The sequence below is a fragment of the Pundamilia nyererei genome, unplaced genomic scaffold (genome assembly GCF_000239375.1).
Source record: "Pundamilia nyererei isolate P.nyererei 1_Seehausen unplaced genomic scaffold, PunNye1.0 scaffold00232, whole genome shotgun sequence".
NCBI lineage: Eukaryota > Metazoa > Chordata > Actinopteri > Cichliformes > Cichlidae > Pundamilia > Pundamilia nyererei.
This window is the reverse complement of record NW_005187633.1, coordinates 825,839-847,721: the sequence shown is the minus strand read 5'-3', so window position 1 is coordinate 847,721 and position 21,883 is coordinate 825,839. Positions and strand designations below refer to the sequence as shown.

Sequence of the window (21,883 nt, the reverse complement as noted above, 5' to 3'; positions counted from 1 at the left end):
CTTCAAACTTTCCTTTTTGCTAAAGCATATAGTTAGGGCTGGACCAGGTGACCCTGAATCCTCCCTTAGTTATGCTGCAATAGGTGTAGGCTGCCGGGGATTCCCATGTAAGAAAGAGTATTTCTTCTTCACTCACCTTTTTCACATTGTGTTTATACAGCTCTCTGCATGTAATCATTACATATTATTAATGTCTGTCTCTCCTATATAGTTTTTTTCTTTTTCCTCCCTCTCCTCATGACTGCCCCATACCTAGGTCTGGTTCTGCCAAGGTTCCATTTAAAGGGAGTTTTTCCTTCCCATTGTTGCCAAGCGCTTGCTCAAAGGGGATGTTTGTTGGGGTTTCCTCTCTTTTATTGTAGGTTCTTTATCTTACAATATAAAGCACCTCGCTATGATTCAGGTTCACAAACCAGAACACAATTTGTCCTACATTAAAGGAAATGCCAGTGCTCTATGTTTAGTGCTTGCTTCAGCTGCCTCAGCCCTACAAAAGTATTCAGAAGAATTTTCCACATTAGGACATGAGAAGTATCTCCTGGACAGGGACACAGTGCCTATATTCTGCATATGATTTAATACAGAAACTGCAGTATTGTGTATAGGGTATACTCATCCTAGCATGCATCATATTTTTATATATAGACTGCAATAATAATAGGGTTTAATAAATTTTTATATTTCTTTATCAATATTCATATTTTTTAATTTGTATCCCATATTTTTATTCTCTTTTTTCCCCATTTATAATTTACGTATTTGTTTTGCACATTGTGAGACAGGAGATGATATGGTAGTATTGACAATAAAGCTGATCTTGACTATACATTGTTGGCATTGAACAATGCCTCGTATATTAAGAAAATTATGATTGGCTGAGATGTATCCAAGTCTTTTCCACCTTGACAAAAGACGCATCAATGTTAGGCCAGTACAAAAGAAAGCATCGTCCAATCACTAAATAATAACATTGCTTCTTCAAAATAAAAGCACCCACCAGAATGTCGAGACAGGCAGCTTTCAGTAGTGTGATCTGGTCTGCAATGGTCAGCCCCGTGAAGCCAGGCACTCGTTTGGCAAACTCCACAATCTTGATAATGCACTTAGTGGCCAGCTCGCTGAACTTGTCCCACAGTCCTAGGTCCAGCCTCACACGGTGGTCTGCACTCGAGTTCTGCATCACACATATATACGCATACACAGAGAGCAGTGTCAGGCCAAGAGACAGCTACTGTCGTCATTGCTGCTAATGATCTCTTCACTCTGCTCCACATGTCTCAGACGTGCATATAGAATATATTCACCATAAAACCCAAGCTCTCAAAAACACAAAGATTGTTGTTGTGAATATGCTGTACTGAGCCTGGTGGCTAGGCCCTGCGATAATGAGCCTAACAGTGTCAGAGGGATGCTTTGGCAATGACGGGATGCAGCAATGGAGCAGTGACAGATAGTGCAGAGCAGTTTGAAGCCAGGGTATCATTAATACAGCTATATGGTGCAGAATCTATCCAAAGATGACAGGGAGGCAAGGATGGTTGGAATCCATAGAGCAATAAAAACAGGAAAGAGTAAAAGTGATTCAGGGGAGGAAAGAAAGAAAAGTAATGGCAAATGAAGGGCTAGAGTTGGGAACTGTAAGAGGGAAAGGCAATCCTGAGATAATGTCTCATGGACCAGTGCGTTAATAAAGTGAGAATCATTACAACAGATTGTTGATTTGTGGAATTTCAAATCATAACATAGTCTGTGACTTTCACCTCTGATGTAATTTGTTCTGATTATTTCTTGAGTTATTGGCCAAGATGAATCCTAGACTCATTGTTTTTCTATTTTTCTTTAATTATTTTATGATTTTATTTTTTCTTGTTCAGTAGCAGAACTCTGTTTAGGGTTTAAATGCAGTCAAGTCAGGTTTAATATTTGAGATGAAAATGTGAACGAGTGATTGTCTCTCAGAGATCATGTGTGTTTGTTAAATATCATGACAGAGAATGTTTATTCACATAACGTCCACTATCAGATTTTGATCCACTGTGTAATATACAAACCCACATAGCAGACAGGTCTGGCCTGGATCCGGTATCAAGCTGGCACTTCTGACTGACCGGTGTCATGGCAGGGTGTCTGTCAACCAGATGTGGGCCAGGTCTGGCAATGATGGCACTATTTATGTTCCTATTTTAGTTAGAAGACCCAAATGCCATGTTGCAGTACTATACTGCTATGGTGGCCAACGTTTCAAATGCAGGTTTGACAGGTTTGTGAGTGTACACGTTATCCAAAACCTAGTGACAGTTTATTCATGTTTACCACCAGGTGGCTGAAGCTCAGGAGGTAGAGCAGGTCACCTACTGATCAGTAGGTTAGTGGTTCGATCCCTGCCTCCTCCAGTCTGCATGTCAAGAGTGTCAATGTAGTTAGGAAGCACTCAGTTTAGAGAAAGTGTGTGAATGTGGTGTGCTGTATAGAGCACTTTTAGTAATCCGGGAGAGCAGAAAAACACTATATAAGAATCAGTCCATTCACTGTGTGAACAGAGATTCGTCATGTTACTTTTGTACTATTGTGTTCCAGCACATGTTGTTATTACATGGCTTGATTAAGGGACACATTAGGCTGACATCTGGGGCCAGAGCTGAAACAGTTCTGGGCCAGCACAGGGCCACCATTGTGTCTGCAACAGGCTTGTGCTGGCCCATGTATGGGCCACCTCTGGCAAACCAGGTCTGGGCCACCAAAGGGCCATTGTTCTTTGCGGTATGTGGGCCATGTGTAAGCACATTGTGTGGGCCAGATCCGGACCATACCAATTTGCTATGTTGGAAAATGTTATTCACCAGTATGACAATCAACCCAAATACACTGCCAGTGCAGTAAAAGGACACCTGGATAGAAAACACACACAATGAAACACTATGAGGAGTTGTGCCCCAGACCTTAACATTACTGAAGCAGTGTGAGATTACTGTGACAGAGAAAGGACAAAAGGCAGTGAGCATCGAAAGAAGAGCTCTGGATTGTCCTTTAAGAACGGTCCTTGAAGAACTATGCCTGAATAATAATGACTAAAGAAAGAGAGTTCAGTCTGTGTTGAAGAATGAGGGTTTTTTTTACAGACTGGTTACATAATTCCCATTTCAACAAAATGGAAAAAGAAATGAAAGGCAACTAAAGACCTTTGCACAGATTGTACCTGAGCAGGTGGCATTGAATGGAAGATGATTGAATGTAAATCATGAATGGCTGTTGATTGGTTTCAGAATTTTTTGATCACAACTTTTACATGGATAGGCAAACTGTGTGGCAAACCAATCAGGTGAGGAGCAGGCCAGAAAACAGAAGACATACAAATGGAAACGGCAGGATACCAGCAAAGTGTGAACTGGTTGGCAGACTGAAAGCAAAGTGATGCAACCTGGAGCAGTAATCGCAAATGACGGGCGCTGAAACAAAGAGCGAAAGCAAAAATAACAAGGAAAAACAACGTGCATGATTATAAAACAATCATGAAGCCAGGCACTCGTTCGTCAAACTCCACAATCTTGATAATGCACTTCGTGGCCACCTCGCTGAACTTGTCCCACAGACCGAGGTCCGGCCTCACAACAACATGCATATTAATAAAACAATCATACTATGAGGACTGGTGTAAATGGTACGGGATTGTGGCAATGTCACTGTTTGCCCGTGAAGGAACTAACGTGGTGATCATAAATGGGCCACAAGCCAGGATTATACTTTCCACGTCTGCAAGTCCAGCAGGGTACCCACCATGAGACAGGCGTGCAGACATCCACATAGAGCCTCGTCTGTTTTCTTTGCATTCTGTTTGCTTGTTTTCTGTTGTAAATTCATCCACGGAGAATTTAAATCTCAACGTACCAATACGCATGCGCTCCAGCTGGTAGACTTCAAAGAAGTATAACAGTATCGACTAATAGGCTGTACTAGGAAACACTAACTGACAGCAAAAATGGGACATGGGAGTTTGACAGTCAAGAAAGAATGAGTGGCTATCCATCTATCTGGATTTTTGCTTCACACAACAGCTCGCACAACTGTGTTAAAAATGACACATTAAAGATGTCTGTGTAGTTGCCCTGGCCTACAGAAGCACTGTGATGTGGCAGGAGTGCACACAGTGTGACTCACAGACCTCAGGAGATATGGACACAAAGCCTTTGTGTTACTGTAATTGACTGTTGCTGTTCCAATCACAAATGCAACTGCTCAGAGATGCTGACAGAGGGCTTTGTCTCACCAAGCAAACTCCTTGGACAATTAGCTTGTTTATTCTCCATAAATAACTATTATAAAGTCAAGAGCAGAAAGCATCTGAGTTCACATTAGATTTACAGAGTAACCAGAGAGACTCATTATTGTGTATTTTTCATGTCAGTGACAGAGGTGATATTTAAAATGTTTGTTTGAAAAATAAAACCTACTTTCAGGTTTTGTTGTGCTCGAAGAAGGAAAACTGAACATTATATTACGTATGATAATATATTTAACAACAGCAACCTACAGCACAATAGAAGAATACTATTGAACTAGACAGTCACCAGGTTAAACCATGCGATGAACTGCTCGGGGTGCACACCATAACTTCATGAATTCTAGGTACCTTCTTTATTACCAATCCAATGCACACATATACACGAAGCAACATTCAAATCAGTTCAGAGCTTTTATGTAACGTGCTGTTTCTGGGTTTTTGGTTGATACTCTGTCTCTCGCTGTTAAAATTAAACTACTGTAAAAATAGAGACTGCTCATTTCTTTGTAAGTGAGCAAACAAATTTATCAGGGATCGAATAATTATTTCTCCTGCTGTATCTACCAAGAATAGCAGGAAATGAACTAAACAGAGAAATGTGCAGTCACTTGCTTAACTTCCTCTTTTGGGGATATAAAGAGCCCATAGACGAGCTGGAGTGATACTCGACTGGTCTTTCACCTAATGAAGACCACTTCAGTGGCGAAAGGTGAGCAGTTGCTGCTTCGTGCGGCGACTATGGCAGATGTAGTGCTTCCCACGGTTACGTCAGCTTGGGCTCTCTCCATCCCTGCTACATCTGTTCCAGCTGAAAGATTTTACTTCTGCTGCTGGACTTATTTGAAATAAACTGAGATTTCATCATTCATGTCGACATTTTGACCTGAACAAAAATGTTACTTCAGCTGAGGGAGTACACTTATGATGTCGTTAGCTGATTGCTGATTTTTGTATAAAACAAACAAACATACAAAAGCCCTCTTAATCTAAGCCTGATTGTTTTTAATGGGTTTTCTGTTGTTACTCATTTTGAGGAATGATGATTCATGGTTGTGTTGCTATGTTAGATTTAGTGCACTGTGACACACTATTAGTCGCAGTTGATTTGTTTTACAATGTTCACATAAGTTTTACGTGAACATCGTTTGCAGTACTGCATTTTCACAACGCACATGAAAGTCAGCTTATTTTATTTTTCCTCCTTGTGTTCGTTGTCTTTTTGTGTAATGTTCATAATGTGCGAACTGATGTGGCCCACAGTTAAGCGGCTTTTAAAGTGTGACATTTTATTAAAGAACGCGATTAATGGTTTGAAATGCTGTTGTTCAGGGCTTTTTGGAGATTGTCCATGACAGAAATAAGTCTACCTACCTGTTTGCCAACACCCCACCTTCATCTTTATTGACAGTTAACTATGTCACACACTGTTCAGTCTTTTAATTCAGTTGATTTTTTAACTAATATTTTTATGTGTTTTTAGCTGATTTAGTTTCAGTGTTACTTGGTCCTCGCTGTCACCGCACACACTCATGTAAGGAATATTTTGCTGAACATTAAACAGAAATGAAGAAAGTATTTAAAGTGAGCTCCTGCAGTAATATTAATCCATTTGACGCTGTTGGAGGACATTTTTGTACAGAATAATAATTCTTAGTTTTGATGTTTTATGCACATTTCAAATAGTAGACTTTTATGTGTACTGTGGTCTTTTCATGATGTTTTCTTGCTTCTTTTCCTAAGGGAATATTTTTCAAAATGACTCCACCATTGGTCATACTCATGTAATAATAACAACAGATATGTATTTAACCCTTGTGTGGTGTTCGTATTTTTGTTACTCAGCCAGTGTTCATGGGTCTGGTGGACCCGCTAGAGTTTTGGCTTTCCAAATTAACACTATCAAACAATTTTATGTTAAATTACTCAACAGATGTTTACTTCATCCCAATTACAAGACATATGAACAGCAAACATGGTTAATTTTTTCCCTTTACCTTTGTTAGATCACATTTATGAATTAATGTGCTTCTCGTTTTTCTTTTATATAAAATGTTATAAATAAATCAGTTATAATCAAGTGGAATGAGTGGAAAGACACAACACATTTACACGTGAAAAAATAATTAATTGTTTAATTTTTCTTTTGAAAAAAACTGAACACGGGTCTCACAGACCCGAACACCATACAAGGGTTAAATACATTGGCATTTATATTTTACAATCTTAAGCCAGCAAGGAATGCAGAAACATGTCTGCATGCTACATGTCCATGTATTGTGCAGACAAAGATCAGATTGTATAAATTAATCTGATGTTGTTTATCTTGTTAAATTGTTAAATAGTGATAGTTTTTGTTTGTCTGTTTATGGGGGCCCACAGATTAACTGAAGAACAGTGGGTGGAAGAGTAAGGGTGGTTAAAACCGAGCTCGATCCCAGGATGCCATTTTTGGACAGGTCACAATAATTTACGCTGGCCTTGTAGTTGCAGAAGTTAATGGTTTTAATATTACCGCTTCTCTTATTCAAATGATTACTGTCATAATGAGAGAAAAACTGCCAAGAAGGTGTATCCTCTGGACAGGAGGAAGACAGCAGAATTCATGGTTCCATCGACCACAGCAAGTCTTTCAGGTCCTGAAGCAGCAAAACAGCCCCAGACCATCACATGGTTCGATGTTCCCTTTGCTGTGTTAGCTTAATGACAGATTTAATGGAACTCAAACCTTCCAAAGAGTTCGGCTTTTGTCTCTTCAGAATATTTTCCCAAATGTCTTCAGCATTGTCTCGATGTTTTGGGCAAATGTGAGACGAGCCTTTGTGTTCTTTACTTTTCCAGCAAGTGTTTTCTTGTTGAACATAGATGCCATTTTTGCCCAGCCTCTTTCTTGTGGTTGAATTATGAACTCTGACCTTAACTGAGACATGTGAAGCCTGTGGTTCCTTAATGTTGTTCTCAGTTCTTTTTTGACCTCCTGGATGAGTCTCAGTTGCTCTTGGAGTCATTTTGGTAGGCCAGCTTCTCCTGGAAAATATTCACCACTGTTCCAAGGTTTCCCCATTTGTGCATAATGGCTCTCACCATGATTCACTGGACTCCCAAAACCTTAGAAATGGCTTTGTAACCCTCTTCAGACTGATGATTGCCAGTGACTCATGTGTTTCCTTCGATCTTAGCAATATTTGTTGCTTTTGAGATCTTTTAGCTTGCATCAGGGAGGTTCTATTTAGGTGATTTCTTGACTCAACAGGTCTGCCAGTAATCAGGCCTGAGTGTGTTTAGTGAAACTGAACACAGCTTTCCAAAAAATGTGGTTAATCACAGTTAATTCATGATTTAACAAGAGGGGCAATGACTTTTCACACAGGATTAGGCAGGGTTGGATAACCTTTCTCCCTTAAATAATGAAATCATCATTTGAAAAACACATCTATTTACTCTGGTTATCTTTGTCTAATATTACAGTTTGTTTGATGATCTGAAACATGTAAGTTTGATATATAGTGATTAGGGGTGGGCTTTGATGATTGATTTATCGATTAAAATCGATTCTAGCTTGGATAATGTAAAGTTGATTCATTAAAATCCTGAATTGACTTTTAAATCGCCAGAGCCTCAGGTTAAACCTCACAACATTTCAACAACCACCAAACAGCTAAACAGTAAATGAGAGCAGGAACACAGATTCTGCACAGAGACACAAACACAAAACTCGGACCGCCGACGGATCAGGATCAGTGAGATGTGACTTTCTCACCCGACGGCACGGACACGGTCGGGGCTGAAAGCCGACAGCTCGCTGATTCTGATGTTTCGGCGGGTCCGCACTTTGTGTTTACGTCCTTTTTGCGCTGATTCGGCTGCAGGTTTGATCTGTCTCCAAACAATATTGACTGAATCGGCAGCAAAAGAAGATCCAAACTACGCTTCACATAAACATCATCATGGACTCCCTCTGACTTTTCCTGTTTTGCTTCCACCACACTTCATGCACAGCTCTCTCTCTCTCTCTCTCTCTCTCTCTTGTACTTCAAGAACAGTTTCCCATCTAAAAATCTGTTTTCTGCATTATTCGCTTGCTTGCTATCACAAGTCTGCCGTTGTTTACAGGCTGTCGGCTGCTATTTTTTTCCTTTTACTTACTTCCGAAAAAGAAAACCTCATTTCTGCTGTTCAATACTGAACAAATTTAAACTTTTTAATTATGCAAAATTGCAAAACACTCAGCTGTGTCTCTCATTAAACCTCTGTAACTTTGCTCTGCATTACTCCAGCAGCATCAGGTAATGTTCATAAGTTGATTAAAGGTTTTCTTTCGTTTTTGATCTACTGCAGAATATTTTTATAAATCACAGGCCAGGAAAATCACCTCCATGTTTTTCTGTGTTTTTTCCTCAGTTACTTTGACACAAAGGCTGTGATGCTCACACTTTTGATAAAAGCTCACAAGTGTCAGCTTTCTTTTTATAGATATAAAAATATGGAAATGTACTGATGCATGATCTGATTTATAATATTTCTGACTGAGGCAAAATTTCCCCGATTCGAATCGAATCTTGGATTGAATCGATTCGGGACCTTGTGAATTGGAATCAAATCGATTCTAGAAATCAGTGACGATACCCAGCCCTACTTGTGATATATAATTTATATATGTATAGTGAGTTGTATGTAAGGCAAGACACCAAGGAAGGAGCAAAGGACATGTAGGCAGAGAGATCAGGCTGGAAAGGATGTGCAGCAGGTTAGAGTGATTGAGGACAAATGAAAATGTGCTACCAATTAGAGAGAATCTACTGAGGAGATGATTCAATTCAATTTTATTAAATTTTATTTATACAGCGCCAAATCACAACAACAGTTGCCTCAAGGTGCTTTATATTGTAAGGTACACCCTACAATAATACATACAGAGAAAACCTGATGGAAGGCTGAAGATCTGATGAATGAGAGCAAGAGGAGGACAAATAGAAAACAGTTAGTGAATCAGGAACTGCAGGGGATTAGTGAGGAGGAAGTGAGAGCAGCTCTCATAAGGAAGAGTGGAGTTTGGTTTAAGACGGCACAGACAACCAGAGGAATCTGGCTTTACAGCACATTCATTCGTCTGAGGTTGTATGAGAGGCAGTTAGCACAGATGCTGGACACCATCACAAGCAAGAAATCTATTCACAAGCCAATAAAGAGAGACAGTCAGATAAATGGAGAGAGAGACCATTAAATATGATCTGGGGTTAAGTGAGCAGCACATTAGGGCTGTGCTTAAATCACAGACAATGAGCTCTAGTCCACACAACAGCATTACAGACACATAAAACTGACTGACATCCAGATTCATAGGGACGGAGGATGTGACGGTGCAACACACATGTGTGCATTTGCTCAGTGCACGTTGGGCTGATGGCCGATATTAAAACAACTTATCTTGCTCTTCCTTCTGGGTGTAAAGGGAAAGGCTAGAATAAGGGGAACTTGAGAGGACGGGAGAATAACACCCCCACCACACACACACACACACACACACACACACACACACACACACACACACACACACACACACACACACGCACAGTTAATTACACCAGTCCCATAATTCAATAGGACCAAACAAGACAGTTGCTGGGGAATTCTGATTTAATTTACCAACATTTATCCAAAGACAGTTGCAACATTACAAAATACACTAGTAGTGTGAAAAACTGTACATCAGAAAAACTCATGTGCAGATGCAGAGATGGAAAAGGCAGTAAAAGCAGCCACCACATGTGAAGGATTGTGATAGCACGCAAAACTCTAAGGTGGCAAATATCATCAAGCTGAGCACTGTATTGCAGTGACATATACCACCACCATCAGTGCCTGGAGCCAGTGTGGCTCAGTGCTTTATTTTGTCTTTGAAACTGCCAGGCTCATTTTTCATTACCATCACTGTCAATGAAGCATTATTCATTGTTGAGCTAAGCCCTCTCAATTGCACAGCTATCTCAGCTAACCCAGCAATGAACTCCTAAATAACTGCAGACCAGGATTTGAATATTTCACCACATAATTGGTGCTTTAACATAATCTAGGGGAGCGGGAGCTGGTCTACTTTTCAGACAAGCACGAATCAAAAGGCGCATCAGGATCCAATCGATTGTAATAATGAGGGATTTCTCGCAATCTATAAACAAGTATAATTAGCACGAACCACACTAACCACTCCAACAAACAGCAAGCGCTGCGTACACTGAGACAACAGAATCAGTATACAACTGCATACATTGGAGCAAAATTGCTGTACTATAAGCTGGTTTGTTCCCCTTTAAGATCTCATTTCCAACCCAGAGGTTTATTATCACTTCCCCAAAAAGAGAGGCATATTATAACTGCCAGTGGATTTAAAACAAAATACTCACTTATGAAATCTGATGTGATGACTAAAACTAGTACTACCACTAGTTCATTAAACATACACCCCAATCTCCTGCCACCAAACGCTCTCCGTTAGGTTAAAAACAAACACAATCAAGTCAATATTGTCTCAACATGCTATGAATGTATCAGCTGTAATGCAGCTCTTACTGTTTGCCTGTGAAAGCATCACAGAATTTAGCTGACGTCAAGTAGGAGATGGTACTTTGGAGAGTTTCTAAACATTTCTATCACCTCTTACTTTTTTGCCATGTCACACTGAGTGCAGAACCTTCCCTCACTGGGAAAGCTCATCTGCTTTCAGACTGGACAAACCAGGTCCTGATGTTTCTGATTGACAAGGCCCTTTGTGGATTAGCAGTCTCCAACTATCTGGCATTTCATTGCGTTTTAGTTTGGCATTTAAATAACTTTAGATAACTCTTGGCCTTGATGTCTACTGGCAGATGACAGAAGGGGGAGAAAGGCCTTGTGAGCACCCAGCTTAACTCAGTGCACAAATCTGTGGTTTAATTTACCCGAGGATAAAAGGACACAAGTTGGGTTTACGACATTTATTCCACTTTTCAGACATGTCAAAAACTGGAGGTTGGAGCGAGCCCCAGCCAGACGGATGGGCAGCTGCTGGTCTGCAAAAATCTCCCTGATGAGGATTTGCTTTTGACAATGGCTAAGTCTTCCAGTATTTACAGCTTTTGTTTAGTTTCTCCAATCTGTTGTATTCTATAAAAACTGCTGTAAACAAACACTATTACCATCGAACTCTGAGGCTAAAATCACGATGTGGTTGCTGCACTTTTATTCTACTCGTCACAATTTATATCGAATATATGGCTGCTGAGAGGGGAACAACAATTGTCACTGAGGTTCTGTGAGGACTATCAGAGGCATACATCTGAGGTGTCAAGTTGCATTACAGGGAGATTTAGAGTACAGTACAAAAGTATGATAATGAGCTCCTTCTGTTTGTCCTTCTCTTACCTCTTTTCACTCGCCATGTATTATTGTAGGGTATTTACAAAGTGCCCCGAGGCAACTGTTTTTTGTGATTTGGTGCTTTATAAATAAAATGCACTAAAATTTGAATTGTACTGGTGCAGTAGCTGGATCAAACCACAGAAACACATTGCCATACAGGGGCATAAAGTCAAAGTAACAATGTAACATTTACATTAACATTAACATTTAAAAAAATAATGCAACTAAATGCTCGTTGCAGAATGACGTTGTTCAGGCACCTTGTTAAATCATACTTACCGTCGTGTATTTGCCAAGCTGGCAGAGGGAGGGGAACGTTTCTTGATGAGCCCTACGGATCTTTTCAATGATTGTCTCCAGCTCAGTTGTCAGCTCGTAGCTCTCTGCCAGATCCGGCTTTGGGCTCTCCTTCTTCTTCTTGTTCCGGTCATTTCTAACAGCTGGAGGAACACAAAAATTTGGATTATCCTCTAAACAAATGTAGCTCTTAGTGAAGCAAACAACATATAAGGCACCCCAACCAATCACAGCAGATGGCCCCGCCCCTCCCTGAGCCTGTTTCTGCCGGAGGTTTCTTCCTGTTACAAGGGAGTTTTTCCTTCCCACTGTCGCCAAAGTGCTTGTTCATAGGGGGTCATATGATTGTTGGGTTTTTCTCTGTATGTATTATTGTACGATCTACTAACAATATAAAGAGCCTTGAGGCGACTGCTGTTGTGATTTGGCGCTGTGTAAATAAAATTGAATTGAACTGAATTGAATAGAGGTAGAAATGTGTTGCTAGTAAGCATTTCTTTGATGTAGCCAGTCGCCAAATCAAACAAATCAGACCATATATAAGGACAAAACCTTTCAGACTGTAGGTGACAGAACAGAAATGAGGTGAAAAATAAAGTAATTGTGGTAGTAACAGAAACTTCAAGGCCTCTAAAGCCACTTTAGGTTGGTTCCAAAAATGAGTCGGTCACCGCAAACCATGGTAAAATACACAACTCTAGCACATTAAAAACCACATTAACAGCCTAATACAAAAACAAGGTTTTAGATTCTAAAGATAGCCTCCCGCTTTATGAAAACTCTCAGGAGGAATAAATGGGCAAATAACTATTTGATCACTTTGTGAATTTGTAAGTCAGAAATGAACAGTCTCTAATTTAATGATTGCTTAATTTTAAGGGTGAGAGACAGAACAAAGGAACAGTAAAAGAAAAACTAAAATCCAGAAAACCCACATTAAAGAAAGGTTATAAAAGATAAAACATCTTCAAAAAGGAGAGAGTTGGCAAAAACTATAGGAACAGGTTTGTCATGAGTTATATGTGAATCAGGACAGAATCGAATAGTTAGAGAGATCGAGTTGGAAACAATGTGCAAGCAGCGTTGGTCAAGTTACTTGAAAAAAGTAACTAATTACTGATTACTTCCCCCAAAAGTAATCCCGTTACTTTACTGATCACTTATTTTCAAAAGTAATTAATTGCTTAGTTACTTAGTTACTTTTAAAAACACGATTTACAACCTGAATAGGTGATAAAGCGATAGATCTTTCAGCCCAATTCTACTTTTTCTGCATAATCCATCATATAAATGTAATCAAATGGAAAAGTCTCTTTTTAAAACTTGTTTTATTAGTTTTAATCTTTTAACTTTATGCATCAAGCAAACATTTAATTATCTGCAACATTCTCTGACTTGAATAAATTAGTTTAACCTGTTAGCAGTCGGACGTACCGCCCACGGTACATTGGATGGTTTAGGGGACTAATTGGACTGCTAAGGGGTTAACATTTAAACCTATTTTCTACACATTCCAGCACATAAAATAAAATATTTTTTGTGTTTACACTCAGTCTTTCAAATAGATGCAAGTAAAACACAGCAGAAAATAAATAAAGTCAAAGACTCAGCGGTCCTGTTGCTCTATTTTCACCTGTAAAGCAGCAGTAGGGTAGGCGGAGGGTTACCCTGGTGCAGGTGTGCCGCGGTCAGTGGAAGAATCCGCGAGTTTCTCTCTGAGTTTCCCATTACGTCGTAGCTACTCGGTGCTTGTTGGAAGTTTAGGGGTTTTTTTCGCTGTAAAAAGAAGTTTTCTTCCCACGCACAGCGGACACTAATGTTTTTGTCACTTTTTATGGAATCAAACTCAAAGTAAGGTCAGTACTTCCACGCTTTAAACGCTGCACACTCATACTCTCTCCCACAATCGATATATGATCCATTGTTGATCTGCACACAGCTGTTGTCACGAACGTGGCACTCGCTTACGTCACTGTCGTGAGACATTCTTGCAAAAAAATCACAGTTTTAGTAACGCAGTAACGCAGCGTTCCTACGGGAAAGTAACGGTAATCTAATTACCGGTTTTGCAATAGTAATCCCTTACTTTACTTGTTACTTGAAAAAAGTAATCGGATTACAGTAACGCGTTACTGCCCATCTCTGGCAGCAAGTTGATGAGATAGAAATGTGCTAACAAGTGAAGAAAGTGTGTTGAGAAGAGTCCTTTGAGGAAATGATGAATGTAGAGAATGATGGATGGAGGACAGCTAGCGAAATCAGGAAGACGATGAGTAAGGAATATGACCGTTGACTTCAGGAAGACTCGCTCCACCCACACACCACTCAGCATCCACGGTTCCACGGTATAGACTGTTAACAGCATCAAGTTCCTGGGAGTACACATCTCCTGGACCACCAACACCACCTCCATCACCACAAAGGCCCAGCAGCGCCTATCGCAGCATTGCAGCCCGATCCTCCAGACTGAGAGATAGCTTTTTCCCACAAGACATCAGACCCCTGAACTCACTACCGGCTCCCCCACTCCCCCCCACCACACACACCCACACAAACCACTAACTTATTCTTCCTATATTTATTGTTGTTGTCTTGCACTGAATCAAACTGAAGCCTCGTCGTCTCATCTCTGCATATACTGTACTGTATACAGCAGAGATGACAGTTTACTTTGACGTTTGAATAATAATAATGCATAATCAGTTGTGCAGATACTGATAATATTGATATTTTGGGGATTCCAATAATTTCTTTGAATGATTGTAATACATCCAACTTTAATGACTTAAAAAAACAAAACAAGAATTAGCGGCACAAATTTGGACTTTTGAAATTCAAATAAATCTAATCCATACCAGTTCAACATTTAACCTCAGTGTCTTTGGACTGTTCTGAGTTGTGGTTGAGCTGACTTAGTCCTTTCCAACTGGATGCAATCAAAATAAGTTTCTCATAATATTTTTCTAGAGCATGCAATTATTAACAAACACAAAGAATCTATTGTTATCTTGTTGTTTTAAAAGGTACCTTTAAAGCCTTCAGTTAATTACACTTCTGTTAGCATCAACAAGGTTCTGGTCTAAATAGTTTATATATAATCTGCAGATGTTTAGAAATGTTTAGAAATGGTTCCACGAGACCTCCGTAATGAGTATACTGGGATGTTGTACTTGGAGAAGACTCTCCTGAGTTTCTCTGATAAACCTGCTACATAAGGAATGATGATGGCCCTCTGATCCTCCTTAGCTGGTGTTTGACCTTCTTTGCTGATTTGATGAAAGCCTAATTAGGATAACCACATGTTTTAAGGGTTCCCTTTACATGTGTGTGTTCCTTCTTTCTCTCTCCAGGCTTAGAGGGAACATGTCACGGTTGGTTCCGGGTTGCGGCTCATGTGGTCGACCGGCCTGTCAGCTGAGCAGTTTTGCGTTCTTTTTCTAACTTTAATGCTCTTTCGTTGTTGTATTTCGCCGTCTACTCTGTATATTTGTATTCATTTCCTTTTCCTCGTTTTTGTGATTTTTTTGGACTTGTTTCCAACATTCGACATGACCCCAAGGCTCACCAACCTTACCTCCCCACAGCTTTTCATCATCCTGGTAAAGCCACAGAGTACTTCAACGACACTCTGTACAAACTGGAACAATTATCACCGGACTCTCCCAAGTTCATCCTGGGTGATTTCAACCACTGTTCCCCTGACAAGTTGCTTAAAGGATCTGTTGGTATCCTTTAAGCGACTTGTTACATGCAGCACACGTCAGGGGAAGACTATGGCTCTGTACTAGATGCATTTAAAGCCCTCCCCCTCCCCGCTCTCGGCCCAGCAGACCACCACACCATCCTGCTGGCCCCTGCTTACACCCCAGTCATCAACAGGGTTAAAAAGGTCACCAAAAACATCAAGCAGTGGTCCTCACCCTACAGGGATGTTTCAAAGCCACTGACTGGGACAGCCTTCTTTCTCCCTCTGATGACATCAACGAACAAGTCATCACGGTGATATCATACATCTCCTTCTGTGTTGACAACATTATCCCCTCAAAAACAGTCGCCATCTACCCCAAAAACAAACCCTGGATCACCAAGAAGCTCAAGGAAATCCTTAGTAAAAAAGGAGGATTTTCTTTGCTGGCTCTGCTCTGGATAAAAAGGAGGTCAACAGGAAGGTCAAGAGGGCCATAAAAACTGCTAAACTGGAGTATAAAAACACTGTTGAAAAAAAATTCACCACATGGGACCTCTGCTCAGCCTGGCAGGGCCTCAAAACCATGGCCTCTGTGACTACTGTGGTCACCACCACCAGAACCATCCAGGTGGAGGGCAGCAACCCCTCCTCCCTCCCTGATGACCTCAATGCTTTCTACACCAGGTTTGAGACGGGCAACATGGCCCAGCTTGAGGAGTCCAGATCCTCATTCAAACCTGGCTGCTCTGCACTCAGCTTCAGGACTGAGGAGGTGGTGAGAGCCCTCAGGAGGACCAGGGAGAGGAGCTCACCCGGCCCTGACAACATCAGCAGTCGAGTTCTGAGGCACTGTGCAGGGCACCTAGGAAGTGTGTTCCGACTCTATTTCAACACTCAGTTGACAGTCACACCGTCCCCCAGCTGTGGAAACACTCCAGTCATCCCCATCCCCAAAAGAAAAAACCCAAAGTCTCTGAATGATCTTCGTCCTGTGGCCCTCACCTCCCTGGTGATGAAGGCCATGGAGAAGATCATAAAACAGCACATGGTAAGAACAACTGACCCCCTGATGGACCCACTCCAGTTTGCTTACCGTGCGCGCAGAGGCGTCGATGATGCAAAAATCTTCATCTTGGACTCCATTCACAAACATCTGGAGCTCCCTGACTCCTCTGCCAGACTTCTGTTTGCTGATTTCACCTGATGATCAGCTAATCCTGTGGATATTGGACTTTTTGACTAACACGACTCATAAAAGTCTGGGTGAACAACTCTCTTTCTTCTCTCCGTAGTGTCTGCGCCTTCCTCTGCTCGTTGTCGCGATCTCTCTCATCCATGGCTGTGTGTTTCCCTGTGTACCTCATTGCGTCTTAGCTATAATTTCCCAGTCTAGTTTTGTATCGTTTTGCCATTCATCAAATGAAGCTGTTTCTTTGAGTTTGAGTCTGCGTTTGGGTCCTTTCCTGCCTACACACAGTCGAAATCATGACAGAAGATCGCGACCAGACAGTGGACCCAGCAGCTTATAATCCCTCCTCTGAGCTCCACGAGGAATTGTTTTCACAACGGAGTTTCTGAGTGGTTAGTACTGCCCATTAAGGAATACCAAGAGGAGTTAGCTCTCTGGTTACAGAGGATGATTTCTGGAGTCCCTTGGCTATTCAGATCGCTGCACCCTCTTATCTAGGACTTCCTCATCTCCACCGTGCATGTCCACCCAGAGCAGCAGCTTCAGCCCAGCCCACCGGAGGTTATTCAGCACGGCTCACTGGAGGTTATTCAGGCCGGCCTTCTGGAGGATTCACTGGAGGATTCGCGGCCCGGCTCGGTTTCAGAGCTACCTAAAAAAGAACTTTCAGGGTTAGCTGCCTGTTCCCGCTGGACGCCCAGGAGAGCCAGTCCAGCAACCTTCCTTGTCAGCTGGGGGTTTGGAAGAGCCCGGCCAGCACTTCCTCGTGTCCTTTGGGGATTCAGGAAAGCCTGTCCAGCACTCCGTGGCTCCGACACTGCCACCTGCTCCCTCTGGCGGCTTTGGTGAGTCCGTTCAGCCACCTCCTGCTCCACCGTCTGCTTCTGGTCCTATCCTCGTCTGGTCCAGCCTCGTCTGGTCCAGCCTCGTCTGGTCCTGCACCCATCAAGCAGCGTCCAGCACTCCAGGCGCCCCAAGGTCGTCGTCTACGACCACATCTGCTTTGCCATTGCTTTCCATGCAGTCAGCCTCTAGACCTGCTCTGTCGCCGCCACCTTCCAAGCGGTCAGCCACCAGAACTGCTCTGTCGCAGCAGTCTTCCACGCGGTTGGCCCCCTGAAATGGCCTGTTATGGACTGTTGTGCCGTCGGCATCTGGGTCGGCCCTTGTTCAGTCTCAGACTGTTTTTTCTGGGCACATGGCCAGTCCCTGGACTGTTTTTGGTTTGTCCTAGGACTCCTGCTCCTAGGATTTTGGGTTTTGAACTGTGTTCCTGGACTCCAGCAACTTTTGTTTTGAACTCCTTATTAAAAAAGAAGATTAATGCAGTGTATTACTTAATTACTTGCTTGAGAAAGTAATTGGGTATATTATTTATTACATTACTTTTTTATTAAAAAAGTATTATTCTGTCCCTCAGATTATTTCTGAAATATATTTTGTGATAAGTTTGTTATATGACACTTCATAGTCATGTTACTGAATCTATGTGTCAACAAATATGTTTACTCTTGGTCTGCTCATGTCTGCTCACATCCACGACTGACTGGTTGAATAACCAGCCAGGCATTTGCCAATCAAGGTCTGAATCTGTCACTCTTTTTACAACAATGAAAGTATTACAAATGGTGCACCAATAAAAGAAAAAAATACAACACAAATAACTGTTTGCTGAAGTCATTTATGTTTACCTCTCTGCATAGGCTGAACAGTAGCATTCAGCCCAGGGCAGAAGAGTAAAAAGATTGGTTACACATCAAGCATTGCCAGGATCCTGAGACACTCCACTCTATCGACAGCAGTCGAGTCGCAGAGACACCTCAGTTTTTCCAACTGGAAGTCAGGTCAGAGTGTAGATCATCCGCACGTTGGTCAAACAGCTTAGCAGCGAGCTTAGCTGCAGCACAAGCAAAGTAAACAGAGAAGCTGCCAGGTTACAGTCCTGGTGCAAGCAGAGTTTGTGGAGCTGCCAGAAGTTCCTACCACAATACCTGGGGCGTTCCTCACCACAGCCGGATTCCCGGACTTTTCATCAGTCGGCTGCGGTGAGTAATATGGACAGTTCATCATCACACCCCTTATCTTTATACCCAACCATGGACTGTGTGAATGCGAACCTGTACAGCCTGCTGCCCAGCTAGTAACTCAGTCTGCTGCCCAGCTAGTAACTCAGTCTGCTGCCCAGCTAGTAACTCAGTCTGCTGCCCAGCCAGTAACAGTCTGCTGCCCAGCTAGTAACTCAGTCTGCTGCCCAGCTAGTAACAGTCTGCTGCCCAGCTAGTAACTCAGTCTGCTGCCCAGCTAGTAACTCAGTCTGCTGCCCAGCTACCTATAGCTCAGTCTTTAGTCCAGTCGGCCTCTTTTCTTCATCCTCAGTTGGAGGTTGATATGCCTGCTGGACCTACTCTGCCATCATTTCACCCATCTGTTGTTCCTGCATCGTTGTCCAGTCTACCGCAAGTAGCTGCCACACCATCATCACCTCTGCCCTCTGCAGCTACTTCTCCACCAGCGTTCCATCAGACTGCAGCGACTGCAGTACTCTCGGCTTCACCACCCACATCACCTACTCTACCATCATCTTCACCACCTGCAGCTACTCTACCATCATCTTCACCACCTGCAGCTACTGTATCACCATCTTCACCTCCGGATCAACCATCAGTAGCTGTAACGCAGCCGGAGGTGCTCAAAGAGCCGGAGGAGCCCGCGCCGCAGCCAGAGGAGCTCAGCGAGCTGGAGGGACCTGCTCAGCCAGAGCTGGAGGTTGGCGTGCCAGAGGGACCTCCACGTCCAGCGCGCCCTTCACGCCGCCCACGTCCAGTGCGCCCTCCACGCCGCCCACGTCCAGTGCGCCCTCCACGCCGCCCACACCAAGCAGCACGGGCGCCACATCTACAACTTGCATGGCTAGCACATGGTGGATCGTGTGTTGTGCTACATTGTCGCCTGCCGCAGCTGCCACGCCGCCGGTGTCTCCGTGTGAGCTTCCAGACGTTTTGGTTCGCTGTGGAGACCCGGGAGTGTTCCTGCACTAGAGACAGCCACACCTGCCGCTCGTCCTCCTCTGCCAGCTGCAACGGATTACGCTTGTCAAGGGAGCAGTATTTATGACTGTAGCTGAGCTGAGGCCGACGCTGGATCCTTGAGTCAGAACTCGAATCTGGAGCGGAGTGTGTCTTTGGAAGTCACGGTGTGGGAGTTTTTGGAGTCGCCACTTTTCACCGTTCACAAACATCTGCACTGTGTGGGATTCAGGGAGAATCGCCACGGGACCACAGTTCCGGGATTTTGTATATAGTTGTGTGTTTTCCACCCCCTGTAAATAAATCCACTGTCCTTCACTAAGAGTCTCGCGTTTGGGCCCTACTTTCACTGCCACTCCATGGTCTGCCATCTCAGCCTGTGACATCTTTAGCTTTCAGACAGCCACCACCCCTGGGAGCTTGCAGATTGCTCCCCTAGAACCCAAAGCAACAAAAATAGAATTTTATCAGCCAAACTGAATTTTTCTCAACACTCCAACAGGAATAAACCCGATTGTTGAAAAACATGAATTGCAGAAGTCATGGATCAAACAGGGCTCCAAGTACAATGAAGAACACGCCAAAGCACCATCCACCTTTCTCCTACTATCCAATTTGTGAAACGCAGAAATGAAAACTGATCCCAGCTTCATTCTGCAAAACTGCAGCACTGGGAACAGGGCCACTCGTCAGACAATCACATTTGAGAGCCCCTGTAGTAGCAAACAAACTTAGTTTTGGGTGCACTGACCTGTGTTTTCACACTCGCTCTCTTTATCAGTGCATATGAAGCCGCATTCACTTGGAAAATTTAGAGGTTTTGGAATGAAGACACTGGATTAGAGGAAATGTCTGCCCAAAGGGCTCTTGATCTGTTACAAGTGTTTCAATATGCCGTGCCCTCCCTCAGTCACAAGTTCTCAATAGCCTAGAAAAAGTCCTATAAAACCACATAGCAGAGTGGTTTTATAAGAGACTTACAGGATAACAAATTATTAATATTAAAATATTACCTTGGAGCAAATTTTTAATTCAATTTAATTTGATTCATTTCAGTTTTATTTATATTGCACCAAATCACAACATAAGTTGCTTCAAGGCACTTTATATTGTCATGTAATAATCCTACAATAATACAGAGAAACCAAATCACCTCAGCAGTCAAATACAACTCAAACACAACTTAAAAAATAAAAGATTGCTCTATGATGATCTCACTATTGGTTAACAGGCTTTGCTACTGATAAGACCAAGATCCATTTGACTCCAGCTGGTGAACCCAACCCCTGCCTACCCATCAGATAACTTCTGCTGCCCATCTCCCACATTAATGTCATAATTAATTATACCTTAATTATAATTACAACTTAACACACTGCTAATGTGGTTGTCAGATAAAAGTACCTTTCTCTGTGTCCTTACTTCAGTTCAATTCAAAGCCGGCTAACATCCTCAAAAAAGTGTTTTTTAGGGCTTCACGTGTCAACTACTTCAGCTGCTGAAGGGAAGATCTGTGTGCTTGCCTATTTGCAAGCAAAGAGTGAATAAAATGTTATAGTGGCTTCTAGAAAGCCGAAATGCTTCAATTGCCCCCTGGTGCCTAGCTGCATCCCATCCAGTGGGGGTCAAACTATCCATCCTATTCTGCTTATTAATTCAGGGTCGCTGAAGGGCTCGAGCCTATTGCAGCTGCCATAGGGCGAGAGGCAAAGTGCACTCTGGAGAGGTCGCTAGTCTGTCGTAGGACTAACACTGTCTGTGCATGTCTTTGGACTGTGGGAGGAAGCCGGAGTACCCAAAAAAGAATCTATGCAAAGTTTAAGTAGTTCTTCACATACACAGCAAATTCAAAAGTGTTAAATTTTTTGGTGTTAATAGTCTCCTTGCAAAAGTAGAGTTAATTTTACTCTAAGCAGAGTCACATTCTTTTAATGTAACTCTGAGGTGTAAAATGATAGTAGTTAAAATCGAGTGTTAAAAATGAGTGTTTCTCTGTCAAATCTGGAGGTGTT

At 42.4% G+C, this 21,883-nt stretch overlaps 1 protein-coding gene across 1 annotated transcript in view; it reads right to left on the bottom strand.

Moving 5' to 3' along the window:
• Positions 1–21,883, bottom strand: part of LOC102207930 (retinoic acid receptor beta) — a 123,924-nt gene that overhangs the window by 14,417 nt on the left and 87,624 nt on the right. Inside the window, exons 4-5 of the mRNA XM_005748881.1 lie at positions 11,951–12,111; positions 998–1,174 (exon numbers count right to left, since the gene is read on the bottom strand). Of these exons, the coding sequence (XP_005748938.1) occupies positions 998–1,174; positions 11,951–12,111 (338 nt within the window). The remainder of the gene's footprint in view (positions 1–997; positions 1,175–11,950; positions 12,112–21,883) is intronic.